At 42.8% G+C, this 23,028-nt stretch overlaps 1 protein-coding gene across 1 annotated transcript in view; it reads right to left on the reverse strand.

Annotated features, from left to right (window-relative positions):
- Positions 1–843: 843 nt before the first annotated feature.
- LOC138268248 (ER lumen protein-retaining receptor 1) overlaps positions 844–23,028 on the reverse strand; it is a 100,227-nt gene continuing 78,042 nt past the window's right edge. Inside the window, exons 3-5 of the mRNA XM_069217764.1 lie at positions 15,799–15,957; positions 12,703–12,955; positions 844–3,753 (exon numbers count right to left, since the gene is read on the reverse strand). Coding sequence (XP_069073865.1) covers positions 3,719–3,753; positions 12,703–12,955; positions 15,799–15,957 — 447 coding nt within the window. The 3' untranslated portion in view covers positions 844–3,718. The remainder of the gene's footprint in view (positions 3,754–12,702; positions 12,956–15,798; positions 15,958–23,028) is intronic.

Raw genomic sequence — 23,028 nt, forward strand, 5'->3', positions numbered from 1 at the left:
GATGTTCAAACATACGCACTGCGGTTTACTGCTTACTGACAGTGTCTCCAGTGTGCTTTGGGAGGTGGGGGGTTGGGAATGGGATTGAAGAGTTTGCTGTCTCCATGAACTGTGCTCTGACCACCCAACCCCGCTAGGTTTTGTGTATCCTCTTAGGCCGAAATACAGACAAGCAATATTTTTAAAGCGTGATTTTTTAAAGAAGGTTCGGGCAGAATGTGCCTTACGTTGGCATAATCTTGCATAATTTCCAGAGTTTTGTTTTACTATTGCTACGCAAAGTTTCCAAAACTAAGCAGTTACAGCACAGAGCATAATTAGGCAGCATCTGTGGCAAAATGTTAATGCGGCTGCGGGTACAATGGCAACGTCCGCAACAAAGGTGGCTGAAGTTCGTGGAACTTGTGTTTTTTTTATCGTGAGATGAACCCACCCTTCCAAAACACACAAGCCAGTTTCACATTTTGCAGAATTTCTCCTAATTGTGCAACAGCAAACTACGCCACGTTCTCACACCCTAAACCGTGAGCCAATATGTCAATCGCAAAGTGATGATGGAGTTAAAATGATCGGCTGCTCACCTGCAGATATTCACTGGCCTCCCTCATCCACCAGGAGACCAAGATCCAGCCCTAGATCGCCCTATAATGTGCCAACCCCAAACACTCCTGAAGCATATGTCACATTGGTATACTCTGTCTTGACTGTAAACGCACAGGTGCGAATAGATTCGTCCCTCTCCCTTAAAGTGGAATATATATACACATATATACACATACACAAGACAGAACAAACAAAAACTATTACCATACACACATATACATCACGCCACCACAGATGAGATACATTGCCAAACCACTATTTTATTAGTGACACGTTTCAAAGGCACTTGGTAAAAAACAAAAATAAAATGTTGTTTTCCCCTAGTTTATTTAAAGTGAACAAGGAACTTAACCACCAATTTATATACAACGAATATACTTAAAGTGTACCAGACCCTTTTTCACCAGTTAAAATAAAGTCTACAAAACCTAGATCCGCCTCCAACAACAGCTTCTGATTGCTCAGATTGATTGTTAAAGCAGCAACGCCCCTTAGCGAAAATGTGCGTTTTTGCAGTCAAGCTAGCACCAGATATTAAATGCATCTACAGTGGTTGTATTTTTTACGCAAGAGAAAATAAAAACCTTTGGGCCATGGTGGGTAAAGTAATGTTCGTAAGATTATAGTCATACCAGAAGTAAGGAGGACTTATCTCGTGACTCATCGCAGGTGGCTGATATCAAGGCGCGGGGGTGGAGAGCGTCATATGAGGGGGTGGGGGTTAATTGCAGCACTCGTAGGGGGCATCAGCATCGAACACTTTACAACCAAGTTGGCTTAAAATACCACACCCGAGTTCCTTTACCCGTTGTACCCGTTTTCTTTATTCCATGAACAACCTGTGCTTTTCTTGCGGTCATCTGAATATTGCGCTGCAGCTCACGTCATTCTCAATTTCCATTCGATGCAATTGGGTCTTCCAGCCACTAGGTGGCAGGCTCGTGCACCGCACGATAACCTCTAACATAATCATACAGAAAAACTTAAGAGTTAGCGAGAGCGCCTTTTTTTCACCCCCCATTCGTTTAGCCTTAGTAGGTTTAAAGCATTCTGTCACCATCCAGGAGTGTTCATTTGGGTTAACGGTGGGGCCAAGGACCACCGTGAGAAACTGCGACAACTTTCGTACACCACGTCTACTGACAGTGCTGTCATTTTGATAGTATAAAGCTTTAAAGATGGAGTATTTCTCAATAGTATTTTTCAGGGAGCCCTCTGTCATCATGTAGTGGAAAGAGACTGCTCTGGGACAGCCATGACCTATGGAAGAGGAAGGAAAGGGTATTTGACTGGAAGCTGAAGGTGAAGAGGGGGACAGAACACGAGGTCAGTGCGTTAGCCAGATGAAACGAGTCCCGTGTTTACCACAGAAACAGAGATCACCTGCTAAACAAAGAAAACAAGGCAGACTCCTCGGTTTGGCTGCAGTAGTGAAGTAAGTCACGCGCCGGGCCCTTCGAGAGGACCCTGACTGCTGGAGGTATCTCCTTCCCTACTGAGATGGTCCATCCCACCACCTCCAGTCCCTAGCGGCCGCACAGGTCACAGAAGTCTCTGAAGAGCATCAGTTCCCGGTGACCCACACATGCAGAGTGGTCCACACCCTTCCGGGCAATAACAGCTCCACTCTTTAAGGAGACGACCCAGCCCGAAGAATGAACCAAGAGCTTGCAGAACTTAGCAATTGAGAATGTAAAAAGGTGGGAGTAACAGCAGACGTGAATGCTTCCCTTGGCCATGTGTCGCTGGGGTGCACTGCTACTCCTGCAAACAGGTATTTAAAGCGGCAAGGACAAAATTACAAAGCGTAAATCTGTGCTACAGTCAAGAGGAAAGAAAGTCCAGGCTTTAATAAGCTGTTTCCGAGAAAGAACAGCTGCTTTAACAATGGACAAAAAACTGAAGTGTGGGGCTACCCCCTACAAAAAGCCACTGGCTCCCTTTTAGTGTTCAAAAGGCTGACACGTTCCCATCAGCATCTCCGACAGACTATGAAACCACCTCTCTTATTTCTGCCTTCATTAACACTCAATGGTCTGAAATGGGCCCAGACTGTGCCCAGACCTGCACTGCTGTCCCACGGTGTGGCCTCAAGCCACAGCGGGGGTCACCTGCATTCCACATCCATCACTGGTGCCTCATCTCATATTTCAGAGGCGCCCTCCCCCTAGCCCTGCAGAGAAACAGGCCTATCTGTCTGTACCCTGAATGGGTAAATCTCCAATTCCAAGACCAATCTGTCTGCTCTCAGCCACGACCCCTAGTGGACATAAAGTCCCGCCTTGCCTCAACTTTCAAACCCCACATAAGCACAAATAGACAATCTCACCTCCATTTATGCAAATGATGGCCACGCCTCTAATGTGGTTCAACAGTGATCCTTATCAACAAAGCACCTAAGTAAAAAAAAAATATTCCTCGTCAAAACCATAGGCTTAAAATGGAGCTAAAGAAAGTGTAAGGCGCCGACAGCAGCGAATATTAGCATATAAATGACTGTAAGGTAACCCACTGCTGATCCCAAAAAGGGCACTTCATGTTTGACCTCCCCAAAAATTATTTTAAAAGAGATGTTTGAAATCTCTAGACCTGGAGGCATCTCTTTCGAATTACGTTAATTATGTGGTAATGGGCCGAGGACGGGTGACCAGCCTTGCTCCATTCTCATTTTTTTGCATTAGATAATGTGCATAAAAAAGGAATATTCTGTTACAGTCGTTACATATTCAGTGCGACATAGAAAGGGGCAGAAGGAAATATGGATTTTGGACGCACACTGTGGGGACCTCCCCCTGAACAGAAAAAGAACATCATTTTGAGAGGCTTTCAAGGTAGGTTCCAAAAGCCCCCGTCCCACCCCCGTTCTTATTAATCTGGCGCCCGGACAAACTTTTGACTGCAGGTTGTTCTTGCCTATGTCATTTCCTTGTTCACACAAAACAGCCACCAGCGACTCCTTGAGGCGGCGGAGCCGGCCCGTAGACCCGGGAAGCAAGTCTAGAGGTACGCCTTTGTCTAGATGTTTATTTTAAAATGTCTTTCCGCTTTTTTTCCGGATGTAGTGGAAACTTGAGGCGGTTGGAGTGTTGGGAGGGGAGGCGGAGCGCCGGCGGTCTTACGCAGGTAAACTGAGTTTCTTGCCTTTGAGGACTGCAAGGGAAGAAAACGGATAAGAAAATGTTAGGCCATTCACCTAAAACAAGATGTACAGACATCAGGTAATTCAGAGATCAGCTGTGAATTAAATTCACGCTCATGTGGCACCATTTATCAAACAGAAGTTAGGTGTACAAACTCGGCTTGTTATCTGGGGAATTACTTGCCAAATCACTAACTATAAGTACCGGACACAGAATTGTTGCCAATAACAAGAGACATTGACAGAGAATCAAAACTTATTGCCTTAACAACATTTAACACCGCTCTGTCACTGTCCTATCTGAGTTTTTAATGAAGGGTAGGCAGCGGTCCCTTGGGGGCCCCTTCCCCTTTGCGAATGGATTACCACCTACTTAAAGTAGGTATTAACCGACTGTTTTGCAACTGCATTGCCGGATGCAAAACAATCATACATCCCCCTGCAACTCGCTATGAGGAAGGGACGCCCGCGGCATGCCCCTTCCTACTAATAGAGAGCCGCAAACCATATTTTGCACGTCACAAAAAAAGGTTGGTATATGGTTATAAGGCCATTTAGCAGTTACAAACGGCAAATTTCACCGTTTGTGGCCACTAAATAGCTTTGTACATCAAGGCCCGTTGTGTTGTTTTGGAACGATTTAACTTTTACTCTAGGAAGCAGTCCTCTGAGAACACTGATCAATATATTGCTACCCTCTGAATTTTAGTTAAAATGTGTTGTTTTGAAAATGCAAAAGACCAATACTTGCAGGATCAAACAGTGTTGAACCGCTATTCTAAAAAAGTGCAAGAGCTTTTACTCTGCTGTACTAATCCTACACTGGAGGTAACTGTCAAAATCGCTAAGGATATTGACGATTTGCTCGTTCGGTAAAATTATTAGCTGGTGCATTTAGCCGTGTGTCTGGAGTTGTGGGCAACACCAGATTGAATACTTTAAAGACTATTAAGAGTGGAAAGTTCAATAAGCCAAGCATATGTTATAGGTGTGGCTCAAAGTGCCACAGGAGTAATAGTCCAAGGTGCCTGGCACAAGGAAGGAAGTGCAGTTAATGTAATTTTTTTTTACATTTTATGAAAGTGTGCAAAAATACCAGTGCCGTTAAGACGCTGTTAAGATCAATTGTGTGACTGATGTTGTCCAACAGTACTTGTCTTAAGAAGAGGAGAGTATTACTACTGTTACCATATTAACCTTAGGTGAAGATCAGTCACACAATTGTATGGTAAACTGTTGGCTGTGATGACATTATGATTGTTTATAAAAAAATAAAAGGGACCATTCTGTATGGGTAGAGTAGGTAGAGTGGATTTACAAATTATGGTGGATTCAGGATCACCAGTAACCATGCTGACAGAGAAAACTTAAGTTGCATTGGAGTACCGCTTTCCTTAAAACACCTGATATCAGAGCCATTGCATACAGAGAGTCAGAGGTTGTTACTAAAAGATATTTTGAGGATGTTTTGCAATTTTCTGAGAGATCAATAGAGGCAGATATTTGTGGCAGTTAATGGCGGTGATATAATGGGTTGGGTGGATCAAGGAAGACGAGGCATAGTGTCGTGACGAGGGACCACCGTTCCTGTTATGTTAGTTGAAAGTGATTTTGGTAGTGTGGAGCACATTTTACAGAAATATCGCACTGTGTTTTCCAAATTGTATTGGCACGGTTAAGGATTCAAGCATAAAATAATTTTAACGCCAAATGCAGTGCCTGTTAAGCACAAAGTTAGGGACGTTCTAATATAGGCGAGAAATGTTTTGAGGAAACATTTGGATCAACTTTGTGAGGATAAAATAATTGAAACTATGAATGCAGCTGAGTGGGTCAGCACAATAATTATTGCAAAAAGGGAAAAAAAAGAAGGAAAAAAAAAAAAGACATTAAGACCCAAATGTGTGCGGAATTACGCTCCTTGAACACAAACATTATCATAGACTGTGATCCTCTTCCAAAGGTTAATGAGTTGTTATCTACCTTAGAAAGGGTGAAATTTTTTAGTAATGTTGATCTGAAAGCAGCTTATCACCAAATTCTGCTTCAAAAAGATTCTCGGTCTCTTTGTGCTCTCCTTACTCCTTTTGGAGCCTTTAAGTATCTATGCTTGTCTTTTGGTCTAGCATCAGTAGCAAGCATATTTCAAAAGCTCATCTTCACATCATGTAAGGATATACCTAGGGTGCTAGCGTTCCAGGACGGTATCCTGATTTTTGCGAAAATGTCACTGAGCATAACTGTATATTAGATAAAGTTCTGGACATTTTATGTAAGCATGGTATGACCGTGTCTAAGAACACATTTTAGTTTTTAACAGATAACATAGAATATCTTGAACATGGCATCACTGCTTAAGGAATCAAACCTAACGAGGATCGTGTTGGAGCTCTGAGAGAAGGGCAGTGAGGATGAATTAAGATCGTTCCTTGGACTAGGCGATTACTACTCCAGGTTTGTGTGCAGGGATGCTACTCTTATTCTTTGTCCAATGTCCCTGCATTAAAAACGTACATCAGTGGTCACAAATGCATTATAACGGTAGATGCCAGTGCTGGAGGGTTGGGCGCTGGTTTGGGTCAAAGAGTGGGTGATACTGAAGTAAAAGTAGCTTTTGCTGTCAGAGTTCTATTATCCACTGAAAAGAAGTATAGTACATTTGAAAGGGAGGTGTTTGCCTGTGCATGGGCCATAGAAAAGTTTAGGACTTTTGTATGGGGCACGCTTTTCACCTTGTATACTGATCAGAAGCCTTTAATGTATTTGTTGGGTGATAAGGGCACCTCCACTGCTTCTTCAAGGCTCATCAGGATCCTATCAAATTGCAAGAGCACAATATCTGGGAGCACCAATACCGGGGCAGATTGTTTGTCCAGACTTCCCATCAAGGAGTAGGAAGTGGGGTCCGAGGAGGAAATGTTTGGTAATGAGTGTGTGGTTGCTAGTACTGATGTGGTGAACATGTGTTGTGCTAGTATGACTGAATCGGAATGGAATGCTGCATGCAGTAATGACAATATTATGGAGAAATTCAAACACTTTTGTAGTGTTCTATTTTCAGGATTGTACCTTCTTGGCTTGCGAGTAGTCGTTACTTCAACTTTGTTCAACAATGTTGGCCTCCTTCTAAAAAATATAAAGGGGGAATTATATGTGTTCTGTCTGTTAGCTGATCAGCTCTCTATTGAAAATGTCATTTTTCTGAGGGCTGGAAAATTGGTAGTTTCCAGTGGGTTGAGACCGAAAGTTATGGAATTGGCACGAGAAGGGCATTTAGGGACTATGTCCACAAAATAAATCCCTTAGATGCTATTTTTGGTGGCCATACATGGATAAGGGCGTGCATAAGTTTCTCAATGACTGTCAGGAGTGTGTTATGTCTAAAAAAACATTGGAAGTGACAGAACATTCCCATGGTTGCCACATTGTTGCCAAGGGCCGTGGCGTAAATTGACTTTGGATTTGTCTGGGCCAATTGCAGCTGTACCTAACAGCGCTAAATATTTGTTGGTCATGACTGATTATTTGTGCATATACTATCATTTTGTGGCTGAAACTTCTACTAAAGTTGTGATGCAGTTTTTGGATAGAGTTTTTACCTTAGAGGAATACCCTTGAGAACGGATCATCGATAATGGGGTTCAACTTGTGGATGAGACTATGGAATAGTCCCTGAGGAACAAAGGTAATAAATACTATAATGTGGCATTATATTCACCTCAATCAAATGGCACTGTTGAAAGGACTAACCAGCTGCTTAAAGAAGGTATTCAAACGGCTTTGACGTGTGGGGTGAATGTGGAGAAATTTGTTCAGGACAAAGTTTGGGCTTACCATAATACACCTTGTTACAGGTGTGTCCCCATTCTCCTTCTTAAGGGGCAGGCAGGCTCACACAGGAAGCCTATAATGTATGTCCCACCTGGTTGAATGAGAAGCCCTATGGAAAACTTGGCAAGTGGCGGATTTGTACAAACAAAATAAGAGCTAAAGTTCATGAAGCCCAAAAGGGAATGATAGCTTACCATGACAAGACGTGGGAGTATGAAGGATGTCTGTGTTGGGTCATGTTGAAAGACATGAGACCTAGAAGGTCTAAAGTGGAGTTCAATCTTGAGGGACCTTTTAAGGTGATTAAAGTTGCACGTTCTTCTGTCCAAATGGAAGATGGTTGCTAGTGGGCAAGGAATACTGTGCTATTAAATGAGTTTCTAAGAACTTTTGTAAGAGACAAATTACAGCAACAGCAAACTTGTGAGTTGTTTCTTTAATCCATGAATATCACCACTGGTGATGGGGAGTCAGTCAGAGGCTTGTGTTGTTGGTGATAACCAGTTATAGCTTAATGCTCCTGGTAATGACCAGTCACATATAGGTGTGGTGGGTTATGGTTCCAACATCAGCCATGGGGATTCTGTTGAGGACAGTAGCATTGGGAACACCTGTGCTGAAGATGTTTCTGTCTCTAATGATCGAGTTACCACAAGTGCAGTGCTGAAGATGTTGCTGTGTAATGATACAGGTACCACAAGGAGCGACAGAGTATCCAAAAAAACATTTTTTTGCAAGATTTTTCTAATTGATTTTGAAAATGTTTTATGTGTTTTTTGGTAAAAGGGGAGATGTGTTAGTTGGATTTGCGGTAATTCTATGTCTTGCATCATTTGTATTTGTGCATCTTCTGAGCGCCGTTCCAAGTTCTGTTCGCTTGCGTGTTGACTTACAGTTGCCAGTTTGGTCAGTTACAGGACAGCAGAGTTGGAGGAATGCTGGAGGATGGGCTCTTTGATTGAACTTATGAAATAATTAACTTACGTTGTCGATTTTCTTTTACCTTGGATGTGCGTAATTTACTCCAGGCTCATCTGCTTCACAGAGGCAGTCAGAAGTCGGACTGAATGTGAGCCTCAAATAGATGGCACACAGCAAGAGGTTCCCTCGAGGGCGCCTCTGCAAGGGGGAAAATGAGTGCCAAGAGGCACCCAGAAATTTCCCTGCAGGCCGGCGCCATTGTTCCCCAAGAGCAGAGCGAGTTTGCAATTGCCCTGGCAGCAGCACATTACTTGTAATGGGACGCGCTGTCCCTTGTTTCCATCTGCCGCACCTGTTTAGAGGTGTGCCATGGCAAAAGTAGGGACAGTGTGCCCAGCTTATAATAGAAGCTCAGGTCCCAGGAAGATAATTTACTTAATGTGCCTTCCTTTTCATAAGTACATGTTAGGGGACACCTGGAAAGGCCCCAGCTTTTGTCCCTCTATTCAGGCTGGCACCAAAGCATGTAGGAATAAATCTACCCCAGAACCAGTTTTGAGTGACCACAGTGAAGGGGACTGCTCATCACCCTGGCTCTGAGTGGGCACACATGCTCTGCCCAAGGGGTAAGGATTTCAATTCAGAGTGGGGGGCACTGTTACATTGTTTACAGTAAGGCAGCCATGAACTATTTAAAAAGTGGGTAGGATAACCACTGGGAACTTTTACTGCACTAGACAGGGAGTGCCCAAGTGTCACCACCACCCTCTAGCTGGTGTCAGGCATACATTTGGCATCCCCAATGGCTCGCCTCAGAACACTTTTTTGACCTGTGGAAGAGCAGAAGTGGACTGTGCATCTTCTTCCCCTGCCTGGTGCCCACTGAATAACTAGGCCACACAGAGAGCTGTAAATCACACATCCTTATTCCTCTGCTTGTACCTGTGAAGTTCAACATTCTAAACTAGGCTTTCATTTCATTCTATTCTAGTGATTACATCACACTGATACATTGTCCTTGGACAGACAGAAAGGTTCCGTTCTAAATCATGCAAGACACTATATACTGGACCTTCTGTCTGTGACATGAGTGGAGTCCTGAGGGACTAGAACTGCAGCTTTTTGTACCCAGGACAGAGTGAAGCTCAAGGGTCAGTTGGCTGCTCTTCTGTGTTTCTATAGGCGGGGACCCAATAAGCTGCAAGAGGCCTTTTCCTGCAAGTACAGAGTTGATCTTGTATGTTATGTTACCTTAACAACTAAATTCTGGACATGTTGGAATTCTCCAGTAAGGGACTGGGTGGCAGTTGGAGTTGGGAGATTAATGTTGACATACATGTGCTGTTTTACTGGAAGATTGTACTTACTGGAATAAATAAATCCTGATGAAGTACATTTGTCTACATCATGCCTATCTTTGAGTGCAATCTCTACAAAGTGACGATGAGTGGATCATATCCTACGTGGCTTAAGGAGAAAGTAAATTTTATGAACCAGAAGGAGTGATTGCAATTTTAAAAACTCTGTTCTGGTAAGCAATAGGAAAGTGTGGAATCTCAACAGAATTGCACTTGGTACTTCTGAGTTGTGGAAAGATATGCATGATGAGTTGCATATTAATTATCAAGATCAAATTGATGATGTTGTACTTGAAATTAGTATTTCTACTCCTAGTGATCTGCCTCCATGTTCCTCGTCTGGGAATATTGGTGGTGATGTTGAAGAAGTTTCTGCGGACAATGATGATGACAATGAAGAGAAATCTATAAATAACAATATAAGTCCTGGAGGTGATGTAGATAAGGAAAGTGTTATGGATGCTGAAGTTATGAATGCTGGAGAACTGTCTACTGAAAATAAGAGATCTAGGAAAACACCAAAATGGTTAAAGGATTATGTTAAGAGCATTTGATTAGTGGCAACTAAACTTGGACTGGACTTTGCTGTCGGCCTCTGCCTGACACACAGACAGTCAGAAAGTGCCTGTTCCCGAGGCCCTTAGCATCTGGTTGTTTGGGCAACAGAAAAAAAGTGTTTGGAAACTTTGAAAAACAATTTTTTCAGAGCTTCAGCCGGGCGGTAGGAACAAATCTCTCTCCAGCATTTCCAGGGCATGGGACTGAATTTCAGCTTTGTCACATTCTGCATTGGGAATTAGAACATTTTCAGCAGGAATTCATCAAAGCTTCAGATGAACCAAACTGCTTCAAGTATCCACCCTTCAGCTCCATGGCAACAGCTACAATATTGGTAGCAGCCCATTCAAGAAGGTTTCTGCTTCACTAAAAGTGACAAAGTCCCTCGCCCGCATTAGAACTTAAAAACATTTTTGAACTTTCTGACTTACAGACTTTCACAGGGACCAATGCACTTTTAACCAACCAGGGCTCCTTTGCAGTTGGGCTTAAATCAAGCCTAGCTCTCGGTCTATCTCGGTGGTCTTTTGTACATTTTGGTGCTCTTTTCACTTACATCTTTAAAGATTCATATCTCCGATTCCCCTTTTTGGATTTGTGTTGTTTTAGTCTTTACTTTACACATTGCTTTGAGTTAAGCCGGACTGCTTTATGTCATGTTACCAGAGATTGACCATAGGTTTATTTTATTTAGTTATGGTGACATCTAGCAGGTAGTGGCCTTCTCCTTGAAGGGAGGTGGACACTTGTCCGCCCCAAATAATAACTCCCTTTCCTACAGAAAGCATTCACAACCCTCACTACTACCACCACTCAATGATTCCACAGAGCAATTTACTATCATTCAAAGATCTTCAAAATCCCACCCATACAACTATCGCTCAGAGCTCTTCAAAGCGCGCTCTACACAGGCATTGTTCTTGGCTTTGCAAAGAGCCATCCACATTAACAACCGGTCAAAGCTCTCGAGTACGTCTTACCATACCATTAATTCAAAGCCCCCAACACTTTTCAAACTTTCCACAACTCAACATATTCAAAAGAACTGCCGAAAACACCATTAACTTTAAGTACCCTACATATGATCCACCATCATTTACAGCTCCTCATGCTACAATACAAACTACAATCATTCGCAGCCCCATAAATACCCATCGACATTACCACCATCCCAAGCTCTCTAGCAAACCAACCCAACCGTTACTCAAAGCTCCACGAGATCCACTAACACTAATGTAATTGCCAGGACAATCACACCTATACCACCATTACCAAAAATTAATTAGAAAGAAATACAATCTGCCATTACACAAATCACTACTATCCACGCTACCATCATCAAAGCTTGTAAAGCATGAACATTATGAATATTCACATCTCTCATAAGAACCATCCACACTGTCATGCATCACAGTAGATAAAGTACGAAGATATTTCATATACAGTCACTACCCAATTACACAAGGCCTACTGGATTAGAACCCCTGGCTATTTCTAAGAGTGTGTTTCCCACAGCAACTCCAGCAAAAAGAAATATTTGCTTCCTTGCAGCCAATTTGCAAACAATCCTACAGACAGGGGATCGGTGGCAAACCATTAAGTGACAAAGTCCCTTCCTGCATTGGAACTTAAAAACGTTTTTGAACTTTATGAGATAGACTTTCACAGGGACCAATCCACTTTTATCCGACAAAGACTCCTTTGCATTTGGGCTCAAATCAAGCCTAGCTCCCGGTCTATCTCTTCGGTCCTTTTTGCATTTTGGCGCCATAAATCTGAAATGCCTTAAACCCTTTCTTGAGGGCAGAACTCAACCATATCTATTTAAGGAAATTACTGAAAATAGAACTTTTTAAGCTTGCTTTCTGAGGAACACCACCACCGTGAAAGTAGTGCATTATTTATACCATAAAGGGGTATTTTCCTGCCTGCAGTTAATTTGAGTCTAACATATTGCTTTCTTTAGAACATCTCCAACTAAATACATCTTTGCCAGAATGCAAAAAGAACCTTTCCAATGTAAGGTGAAATAGTGAATACTATAAACCAAATAACTGAAGTAATTGAGATGCGTGATGCATGAAACAATTCTAGCTAAACACACAGTGACATAAATTTCCTGGTAGAAGTCATTACCGATGAAGAACACCCTCGAGTGATTGAGCGAAAACTGAGTAGCAGAGCCACTCAATTTGGTACCCTCACAGTTCTATTGCTAAGGTACAAGGCAAACTGATTTCGGTGCCTTAGAGTTCCAGGAATATAATGGCTCCACTTGTCACGTCCCCTCACCTTTTGTGATGTACAGGTAGAAGAAGTCGCAGTACAGGATGGTCTGTACTAGTCCCGCCACAATAGCGATGAGATCGAAGAAGCCCTCTGACTGGTAGCGCCATATCCAGTTGAAGAGATAGAGAGTACGGTAAAGACCAAGGGCGAAGAGATAGTGGCTAGTGATGGTCTCCGCCTCGCCAGTCTTGCTCACCATGAAGAGCTGGGGAAGGATGGCCACTGACTCTAGGTAGATGGAGAACGTCCACAGGATCTGCCCATGGAGAGAAAGCATAAAAAGAAATGTAAGGCAGGAATGAACAGAAAGAAACAATACAGATGTGCCCAAAGCCAGAGATCAACAAACATTTTGAACAACACATTCCATTCAGTTCCCTTACACACCCACCTTCTAACTATCGCTTTGGGAAAAGAATTCAGAGCTGCTTCTTCCACTGGGGTCTTAGCTCCACACATGCCTTCTAACTACGTTCAATGACAAACATCAAAACATGGTGTCATCAGCTGAACCCGTCAGAGATTCATCATCATTGACAAAAGTATTTTTTCTCAAATTAATAACTCCTATATAGTCCTCGTACTGCTTGTGTACCAGACGTTCAAATTCACTAGTTACTTGTTAAATGAATATTTGCGTCTGTGGTACATTACGAAAAAGCATTATATTAACTGGAAAGTAATTTGTAATTCCTTATACTTTATGTAAAACATAGCGCTGAATAGTTAAATACTTACGGTGGCTTTTTATCATTTTAGTGTTTTTAAAAAATTCAGCTTATCAAACATTTCGGTTAGGCAGAAAACACAGGATGTGCTCTAAGCAAAGTTATATTACCTGTTTATGCGTCCATGCCAAAGTAATCCAAAAGACTTGTAGTGAAAGAGGACGTCACTAAAAATGGACAATTACAGTGCGGTACTAAGAATGCAGTTTGTTACCCTTTTCACTATACACGGGGAGGGCAGTGTAGAGGCGTCAGGGGAATCAATCAGTTTCAATGTAAAAAACCCTATTGTTTCAGGTAAATAACATCTCTTGAAGGAAGGAACTATTACATATTCATTTGACAAGAATCGATTGCAAAGCAATATCCTCCCTCTTGGAACGACGTACAAGGACACAGCAGTACAGATTTTTAGTACTGTCGGTTGTTCTACTGCTCCTGGCCTAGTACTGATCATGTGCACTGACGACCATTTTGTAGCTTTGCATATATGTGGCAATGACATGTTGAAAATGACATTATGTGTAGAATGCCCCCTTTGACCCACTTGCAATATTTATCTTAGTGAAAGGATTGCTTTACGTTAAAAAGCAAATAAGGGAAGTTGATCAGTTGTCTTACAATCTCTCATCCTATCAATAAGTTAGAGGCCTCAAGCATAAACATCTTTACAGTACTACCTGTAGGAGGAAGGAATGCTGCAGTCACAAACATTTATGCCTTGCCACCATTTAATGACCTGAAAGTTAGGAGTTCGAAACGCACAAAGATCAACTTTACCTTCCATCAAATCAAGGTCAATAAATTGTAATGCTAACCTGTTATTTACTGTGCTTACATATTAGACACGCATTATGAATCATATAACAAGCTACTATATAGCTGACATGCAAATAAAACTAGTGACCAACTTTGAATACTCACTGAGCACAACTTTATATTAACAAACAAGTTACTTAACTTTGGTAATGCTCTTTCTGGTAGAAACTATCTAATCAGATTCCCCACCTTTTGAATATTCCTCAGGTGTCAGCCTGTACCCAGAAACCTTTGAGAAGTACATCTGTGTGCCAGTAGGCGATGGTGTGCGGGTCCACACTGATGTTGTTCCACTCAGAAAATGATGTACAGAGCGTATGCAAGTGGCACTTCTGCGCACTGACATCAGGTGTTTTTCGAGTCTGCCCGGACCCCAGATGCAGAGCCTTAACAGCAAATTGGCTCTGACAAGTGTGCAGATTCCTAGACTTAGGATTTTATTAATGAGTAGAGCCCAATTCACAGATTGTTAATGATCAGAGATTTGGAGAGGAATTCGCTGTTACTGGCAGCAAGTTACAAAGGGCAAGTAACTTATTTTTCTGATAGAGACTGTAGCTTCCTCACCTCCTGAATAGGTACCTGAGCAATATCTATTAGGTTAATCTGCGAATTGGCTTAAACCAAGCAGTCCTGTAGGATAGAACGGTCAAAATGCCCTTCTCAGCAAACCTGGCTGTCTAGAGACAGTAGAGCTTCGTAAATGTGTGAAGCAGCGCCCACAGGTTCAATTTAAATGTGGATATTTTAGCAGAAGATTAGGAAAAAAGGACAAATAGTGCGAGTTTGAAGTAACACAACGTAAAAGGTAGTTAAGAGGATTGTTATCATTGAAGGAACTAAAAATATGAGCTTAGAATTAAGCACAGGATTCAGTGTTCAAAGGGCCCAGAAGTGTGCTCAGATTTCTTTCAGTTAATCTTTTATGAGACTTTTCAAGGACTTGGACTCAAAAAAGCTCTCTAATTAACCTTTTTTTAAGAAGAGAAATTCCCCTCGAACCCCCTTTAACCTAATAATCAGTCATTGGTGTCAGGTGTCTAAGACTAAACCCCAAAGATCTTTGGTTAGGTACAAAAGGCTCTGAGAATTCAGGTCCATAGTGGGACACTTTTGTCCGTCTAAATTGGTCACCTGATTGAAATAAGCTCTGTGGCGGGGAAGAGATGGAAGTCTGATACCTGCAGGGTATAGGTGTAGGATTAATCAAATGTGCATAACAACAACTACATTATTCAATTAAAAAACAGTGCACAAAAAATGTGTAAACTTTAGTTAACCTTGTCTAATCTGCTAAAACACAGGACCAAAGCAGAGTACACAGGAGGCGAACCCACCTATGAAATGTATAAGTGGCAAACTGCAAATAACATTACGCATGTCTCTCTGTTATCACTACGTTATTGAATATATTAATCACAATGCCAGCCCTGTTCAGAAGATGGCACTGCATCTGCAATAGAAGAGGCTGAATGCAACAGTACACCAATGCAAAGCACAAAGTTATAGGCACAGAGATTTGTAGACACTCCTAACTAGCATACTGATTTACCTCCAGTGGGCTGAAGTCATGGTTCACCAGGAAGGCCAGAATCGCTGTAGGGACTACCAGGAATTCCACCCGGAATGTGTCATGGTTTCCATCATAGGTAGCCTTGAACTTGCTGTAGATCATCCAGACAGTGGCATAGGAGCAGGCAATGTAGACCACCTGTCGAAGGTCAGGTAGGAAAGTTAAGGAGAATGGTTTGTGCAGAATGGAAGATTATAACAAATGAAAGTGGATACAGAGTGAAGCAAAGAGTGAGCAACAAATTGGCCATGTAAGACAAGAGAAAAAAAACACAAGGTTGACCTGCACAAACATCTTAACCAGTTGAAAATCATCCATAGACACAGGTACACATTCAATCTGCATGTGTATTTTTTCTGTTAGTTGCAGTTCATGTGTTTTCGATCCACTGCCAGGTTTACTTAATGATAAGACCTAACTGGTTAATGAGGCAGTACTGCACTGACATCTCAAAAATGTAAACTTGGTGATTATTTCTGTTTTTGCTCTCGTGCGTAATCTTAAGATGTATTTTTCTAAGTCTTGCTTTATTGCATTTAATTCCCATGTACCACTTAAATCTTTACACAGCTCCACCATCTCAACGTCTGCCATAAAATCCTTCACTAGTTGCAGATTCAACCATGAATTTGATGTATGTTGATAAAAGGCAAGTTTTTAAATATGTTTTATTCAGTCTTTCAATATTCTAAATGAATAAGGCAGATAATTAATATTCACGGTTGAGAACCAGAAGCATTTAAGAGTCAACATTGTCCATTAAATTAATAAAACCTTATGGGTATCTTCATTATTTTACTGTGTTTCTTAATTTTATGTATGGAGAGCAATTTCCTTTATCACCCTCTTTGTTTGTCAGTTCCAGGAAGGCAAACTGTGTGATGCTCAATGCTAATAATATGAAAATCATAAGCAACTTATGTTTTTAACTGCAGAATTTCTAGACAAACTCCTACTACTGACATAGTTCTTTAAAGGTTCCAATCGGATCACCTTATGACATTCTGGCAACCTCTTTTCACCATCCTTGCAGTCGCCGGGACAATAGAACACTTTCAAGAGAAAGGTGTCCCCCATTAACCATGATACTTGATTCTCTGTGATAGACTTAATGTATGTGGTAATACCAGAAGGCAGCACACCGGGGTCAGTAACTGTGCCCAAAACCTATGATGCAGCCAGGCTTGTGCAGAGGAGATTGAAGGGGTACCCTTTCAAACTACAGGATGGGGAAGTTGAGGGTCTCCTTAACCTCATGGCATCTGAAGGAATTCCTGAATCTGACCAGATGAGTAGCGTGTATACCAGTCCATCAGTATATATTTATACTGCTGGTATTCTCTTCCACCAATAGAAAAATGTTACTTACCCAGTAAGCATCTGTTTATGACATGTAGTGCTGTATATTCACATGCTCTACATTCTTCTGCCATCTAGTGTTGGGTCCGGAAGGTTGCAAGTTGTTTTTGCTCCAGAAAGTCTTTTGAATCACAAAGTATAGTAACTACTCCTCTTGCTGGTAATGCACATGGGCCAAGACTGCATCTTCAGATTGTTTTCCCGCAGTTGGTGTAGGAATGGAACGCTGTATAATATAAAGTGACTGAAAAAGCCCATGCATGTTAATGTATGGAAAAGACTACTATAACCACAGGTGACCGGGTAGGTGGGTGGGCCCATGTGAATCTACAGTCCTACATGCCACAAACAGATGCTTATTGGGTAAGTAAAAGTTTCTGTTTGATGGCATGTGTGGCTGTAGATACACATGCTCTGCATAGACTTTAAAGCAGTACCTCCCTAAAAGCGGTGGCTAACCTGTGGGTCTTGTAGCATTTAGAAAGCGAGTACGTAACACTCGCGGACCTATATTAGCTTGTTGGCATGAAAAGACACCCACACAGTAACGTTTAGTGGAAGTGTGTGGTGTAAGCCATGTTGCTGCTTTGCATATATCAACTATGGGAATGTTACCTAGTGCACCCTTTTTATACGTTGAGTGTGCTCTAGGTGGAGGAGGTAGTGGCCGTTTAGCTTTTGCATGGCAAGTTTGGATGCATTTGATGATCCATCATGCCAGAATAGATTTAGTAACAAGGTTGCCTTTAAGTGGTGGGGGAAAAGCAACAAAAAGTTGTTTGGACTTTCTAAAAGTGTTGGTCCTATCAATATAGAACATTAGCATTTTTTTAACATCTAATATGTGTAGAGCTCTTTCAGCAACGAGTCTTGTTGATGGAAAAAAGACTGGCAATTAAATTGTTTGATTAATATAAAAATGATATACTACTTTGGGTAAAAAATGTGGGTTGGTATGAAGAACACCTTATGCTTATGTATTTGGGAAAAAGGTTCCTGTAAAGTTAATGCCTGGAGCTCACTAGCACATCTGAGGGAGGCTATGGCAACTAAAAATGCCAATTTCCATGATAGGAACTGTAAACAACATGAGTAGGTGTGGCTCAAATGGCGGGCCCATAAGTCTAGTGAGGACCACATTAAGGTTCCAAGAAGGCACTGGGCGTAGTCTTGTCGAGGTGTATGCTAAGTTTGACTTCTGTAAATGAAGAAGGTAAAGGATGATATTTTGGATTGATACACCTTAAAGGGGTCCCAATTTTAAGTAATGCAAAATGCACAAAACGTTTCCATTTTGTTGCATAGCTTGCCCTACTAGTTGGTCTACATGCTTCCTTAAGAATATCCATACATTCTTGAGGTAGGTCTAAATAACAAAATTCTATGACTTCAGGATTTGCAGGATTCAACTCCCTGGGATTGGTTGTCTGATTTGACCTTGATTCTGAGTGAGGCAGTCCAGGTCGGTAGGGAAGTTTCTCGTGTGGTACAACTGAAAGGTCTAGAGTGTCTAAATAGAGTGGTGAACCATGGTTGTTTGACCCATGTGGGTGCCACAAGGATGAGTGTGAGAGAAGTTTGCCTGAGTTTCCGAACCAGATACAGAAGGAGAGGTGGAAAAGCGTAGGCAAATATCCCTGACCGGTTCATCCATAGAGCATTGCCTTTGGACTGAGGGTTAAGGAACCTGGATATGAAGTTTGGGCATTTTGCTTTTTCTTCTGCTGTGAAGAGGTCTATGTCTGGAAATCTCCACTTTTGAAAGTAAGGGAGAAGGACTAGGGGGTGGCGTTCCCACGTGTGGTCTCGTTTAACATCCTGCTGAGAAAGTTGGCAAAATTCTTGTGTGTTCCTGGGAGATGTTTCATAACAAATATATATTGTGGTGAATTGCCAGATACCGAATTGTCGGTGCAACACAAGACAGCTGTAGAGAATGTCCCTCCCCCCACACTTTTGCACATAATACATGGTTGTCTGTGTGTATGAGAACTATCTTGTTGGTGAAATGAATCACAAAGGTACTAAGTGCTAGATGAACAGCTAGCATCTCTAGAAAGTTGATGTGCAGGGCTCGATGTGTGTGATCCCAGAGACCCTGGACTGTGATGTCCAGTAGGTGAGCATCCCACCCTGTCTGAGAGCCGTATGTTGTCAGAATGATCTGGGGAACAGGGTCCAGAAATGGCCACCCTTTTAACAGGTTGGTTTTGTTCCACCACTGCAGAGAGTAAAAGGTGCAGTTGTCTACCAACACTAGATTGTTTAATTGGGCCTGTGCCTGAGACCATTGGCGTGAAAGACATTCCTGCAATGGGCGCATATGAAGATGAGCATGTGGTACTATCACAATGCAAGAAGCCATCATCCCCAGGAGCTTTGTGATTAATATTACTGTGGCTGGGAGGTTGGGATGAAAATGAGAAAGCTGTATTTGAAAGTTCTGTGTCCTTGCTGCATTTGGATATGCTGTGTATTGAGAATGGCCCCTAAATAGGGGTGTATCTGAAGTGGGCTGATATGTGACTTTTGAAAGTGTATGTCAAAACCTAATTGATTAATTAAGTTTATTGTGACTTTGGTATGATGCAATCATTGACTGAAATTCCTGGCTTGGATGAGCCAGTCGTCTAGTTATGGGTAGACATGGATTTTCTGCCTGTGCAAGTGAGCCTGTACTACTGCAAGGCCTTTTGTAAACACCCTTGGAGCTCTTGTGACTCCGAAAGGAAGCACTTTGAAATGGTAGTGATGTCCTTATATCACAAATCTGAGGTATTTGAGATGTGCTGAGTGTACAGGAATGTGAAAGTACGCGTCTTTTAGATTTAGTGCTGACAAAAAGTCGCCTTGTTGCAGCAATGGGATCACATCCTGAAGTGTGACCATGTGAACATGTTCAGATGTGATGTAATGATTCAAAGACCTGAGATTCAATATAGGTCTTTAAGAGCCGTCCTTTTTGGGGATGAGAAAGTATGGAGAATACACCCCAGTTCCCTGATGTAAGGGAACTGGCTCTATTGCCCCTTTGAGGAGTAAGGCTTGCACTTCCTGTTTGAGGACAGTTAGATGTTCTTGTGAGCGCGAGGGGGAATGTTTGGATTTGTAGACTTGAGCTCCGGACATTAACCATGTTAGATAATATCCAGCACTCATTCATCCATGATGATTTTTTGCCAATTGTGTGAAAGAACTGAATCCATCCTCCTGCAGGTGTTTGTAATTGGAGGGAAGGTGTAGTGAATCACTGCTTGATGGCAGTGGAGGAGGCTCGAAAGGAGGGAGTTTTTCCCCTACCTCTGTAGTTATTCCCTCTATAGGAATCCCTGTAAAACCCTGTGTGATGGTGTGCATTGTTGTCCCTTGTTATATGATTGCTATATGAGGCTTCTGATGTAGAAGGCTTAGAGACTGTTTTAAATTGATGTCTACAAAAAGTACTACGTGAGGCAGGGGATTATAACACCCCCATGGACTTCACCACCTCATTGTCTTCCTTCATTTTCTCCAACGCCTGATCGACCTGTGGGCCGAACACCCTTTATCAAAAGGTACATTAAACACAGACTGCTTGTACCTCCTGCTTGAAGCCTGAAACGTTGTAGCCATATGTGTCTGTGTAAAAGGACACTCGTGTTAATTCCTCTCTCAGCTCTGTCGGCTGAGTCTAAAGCACAGCGGATGGAGTTCTGGAAAATTAACTGCGCCTCACTCTTTTCTTATGCTGTTCTGGGAGGTACTGGAGAAGCTCCTCCATTTCGTCCCTGTGGGCACAATCATATCTGGCAAGTAAGCCTTGTGTGTTGGCGATTCGCCAGGGATTGACTATTTGCGCAGCAACACGTTTCCCAGAAGCATCTATAAGCTTACTTTCCTTATCAGGAGGTGGAGAATCCTGAGCAGATTGTGAGTTTGGTGTTTTCCTGGCATTGGACGCAACCAGGGAGTCAGCAGGAATGTGACCCTTAATAAAAACCGAGTCATATGGCGAGGCCTTGTATTTTTTCTCTACCCGTGGAGTGATAATGCATCCTCTAGCGGGGTCTTAGAAAATATGGTCTTCACGCCTCAATATATCCTTCAATATAGGTAGGTATTGTATGGATTTATGTGAGGTGGTGAGTGTCTCAAAAAGGAAATCATCCTCAATGGGCTCTTTGGCGGCTGCCCTCCCTATAAGTTCTTGAAACAAAGTGGTGTTGTCTGGTGTAGAAGGTCTGGCTGGATCTACGTCTGTGTCAGTGTCTATGTAGGTGTCCACAACATAATAAGACCATGAGTCTGTGTCTGGATGTAGGGGGAGATTGTCATCCTCTGTGTCCTTTGTATAATGAAAAGCATGTGGTGAGCCCTGTGAAGAGATGTCAAGAGGGTCACCATGAGATCGCGGAGAAGAAGGAGTTAGTGGTGACGGTGGAGTAACTGGAGGTGTAGAGGTGGATGGATATATTCCAAGTCCTTTTCCAATCTTCTCTGTTTAATTGGAGACATTGGTGGATCAATAGCCTCTTCAAAGGAAAGTTGTCTTTTAGATGGGGTATTAACCACTGCTTTAATCAGTGGCTGTGTATGCAGCTGTGACTGCTTGGCATGAAGTTGTTGCTTCATTTTGTGAAGAATGGGCTCAGGAGATGTAATCAGCTTCAAGGCTGCATGGAGAGTGAGTTTCTTTGGCTCGAAAACGCTCTTTACTTTTGGTGCCAAAGTGTTCAGTGCTTAGATAGAAAGTCTCTTTGGTGCCAAAACAGTCTGTGCCGAGTGTGATGCAGAAGGTTTTGGTACAGAGGCAAGTGATGTTCGGGTCAGTACAGAGGTCGAAGGTTTATGTTTTGGTTTCGATGCTGAGCCTGAAGGTGGGGCATCCAGTACATTTTTTACAATGGCTGCCATGGCTCGATAGCAGAGGTGGCTCAGTAGCCTTTTGTTCTGTATTTGTGAGTTTCTTGGTGGGAGCAGAGGGAGACTTACACACTATTGGTTGACCCACCGGAATTTCCTGCATCTCTAGCATGATGTCGGCCTCGGAGTCTGAGAATTGAATACAGAAAGCCTCCTCCTCAGCAGCTGAAGCCTCCTGAAGTTCCTGCTGCTGCTCAGTGTCTGACATGGTGTCCCGGATACCGACGATGTCAGGTGTCTAGTTGAAACTTTGCCACTGCATATCTGCATGATCGGAGAGCTCATAGATGAGTCTTTTTTTACCAGAAGCGCTGTGTGGCCGGAGGAGGGGCAGGAGCCCTTTAACTTTGTATCGCGCTCCCGCCGTCGCGGGAAGCGCTGTGTGGCCGGAGGAGGGGCAGGAGCCCTTTAACTTTGTATCGCGCTCCTGCCGTTGCGGGAAGCGCTGTGTGGCCGGAGGAGGGGCAGGAGCCCTTTAAATTTGTATCGCGCTCCCGCCGTCGCGGGACGCGCGCGGGCGGCGCCCGGGCCAAGGGCGGGCCCGTCCTTCGCCCGTCATCAACCGGAAGAGGCCGGGCTGGGGCCCCCCCCCCCAACATCTACTCCTTCCGCCAGTGGTAACTCCATCTGGGTGCTGTGTCAGATACTGTGTGAGTCTATTATTAAATATGGGGAAAAGAAAGACTAATGTTCAAAAGGGGGAAGGCGGGTCCAGCTCCCTTCAGTCCTCCATTACTAGTTATTTATCTTCTGTGATGGGGCCCATTGAATCTGAACTTGAACATGTAGAAGAAAGGATTGGGGCTGTCCAAAGTACTGTACAACACCCCCCCTTGGAACCCATCGTCCACATTTCCACCTTTCCAAGAACTGGTCCTTCATCATTGATCTTGCCTCTGAACACCAGTCAGTTGGGCGACGATATACTTCCCACTACCGACCGAATCA

The sequence above is a fragment of the Pleurodeles waltl genome, chromosome 1_1 (genome assembly GCF_031143425.1).
Source record: "Pleurodeles waltl isolate 20211129_DDA chromosome 1_1, aPleWal1.hap1.20221129, whole genome shotgun sequence".
Classification (NCBI taxonomy): Eukaryota; Metazoa; Chordata; class Amphibia; order Caudata; family Salamandridae; genus Pleurodeles; species Pleurodeles waltl.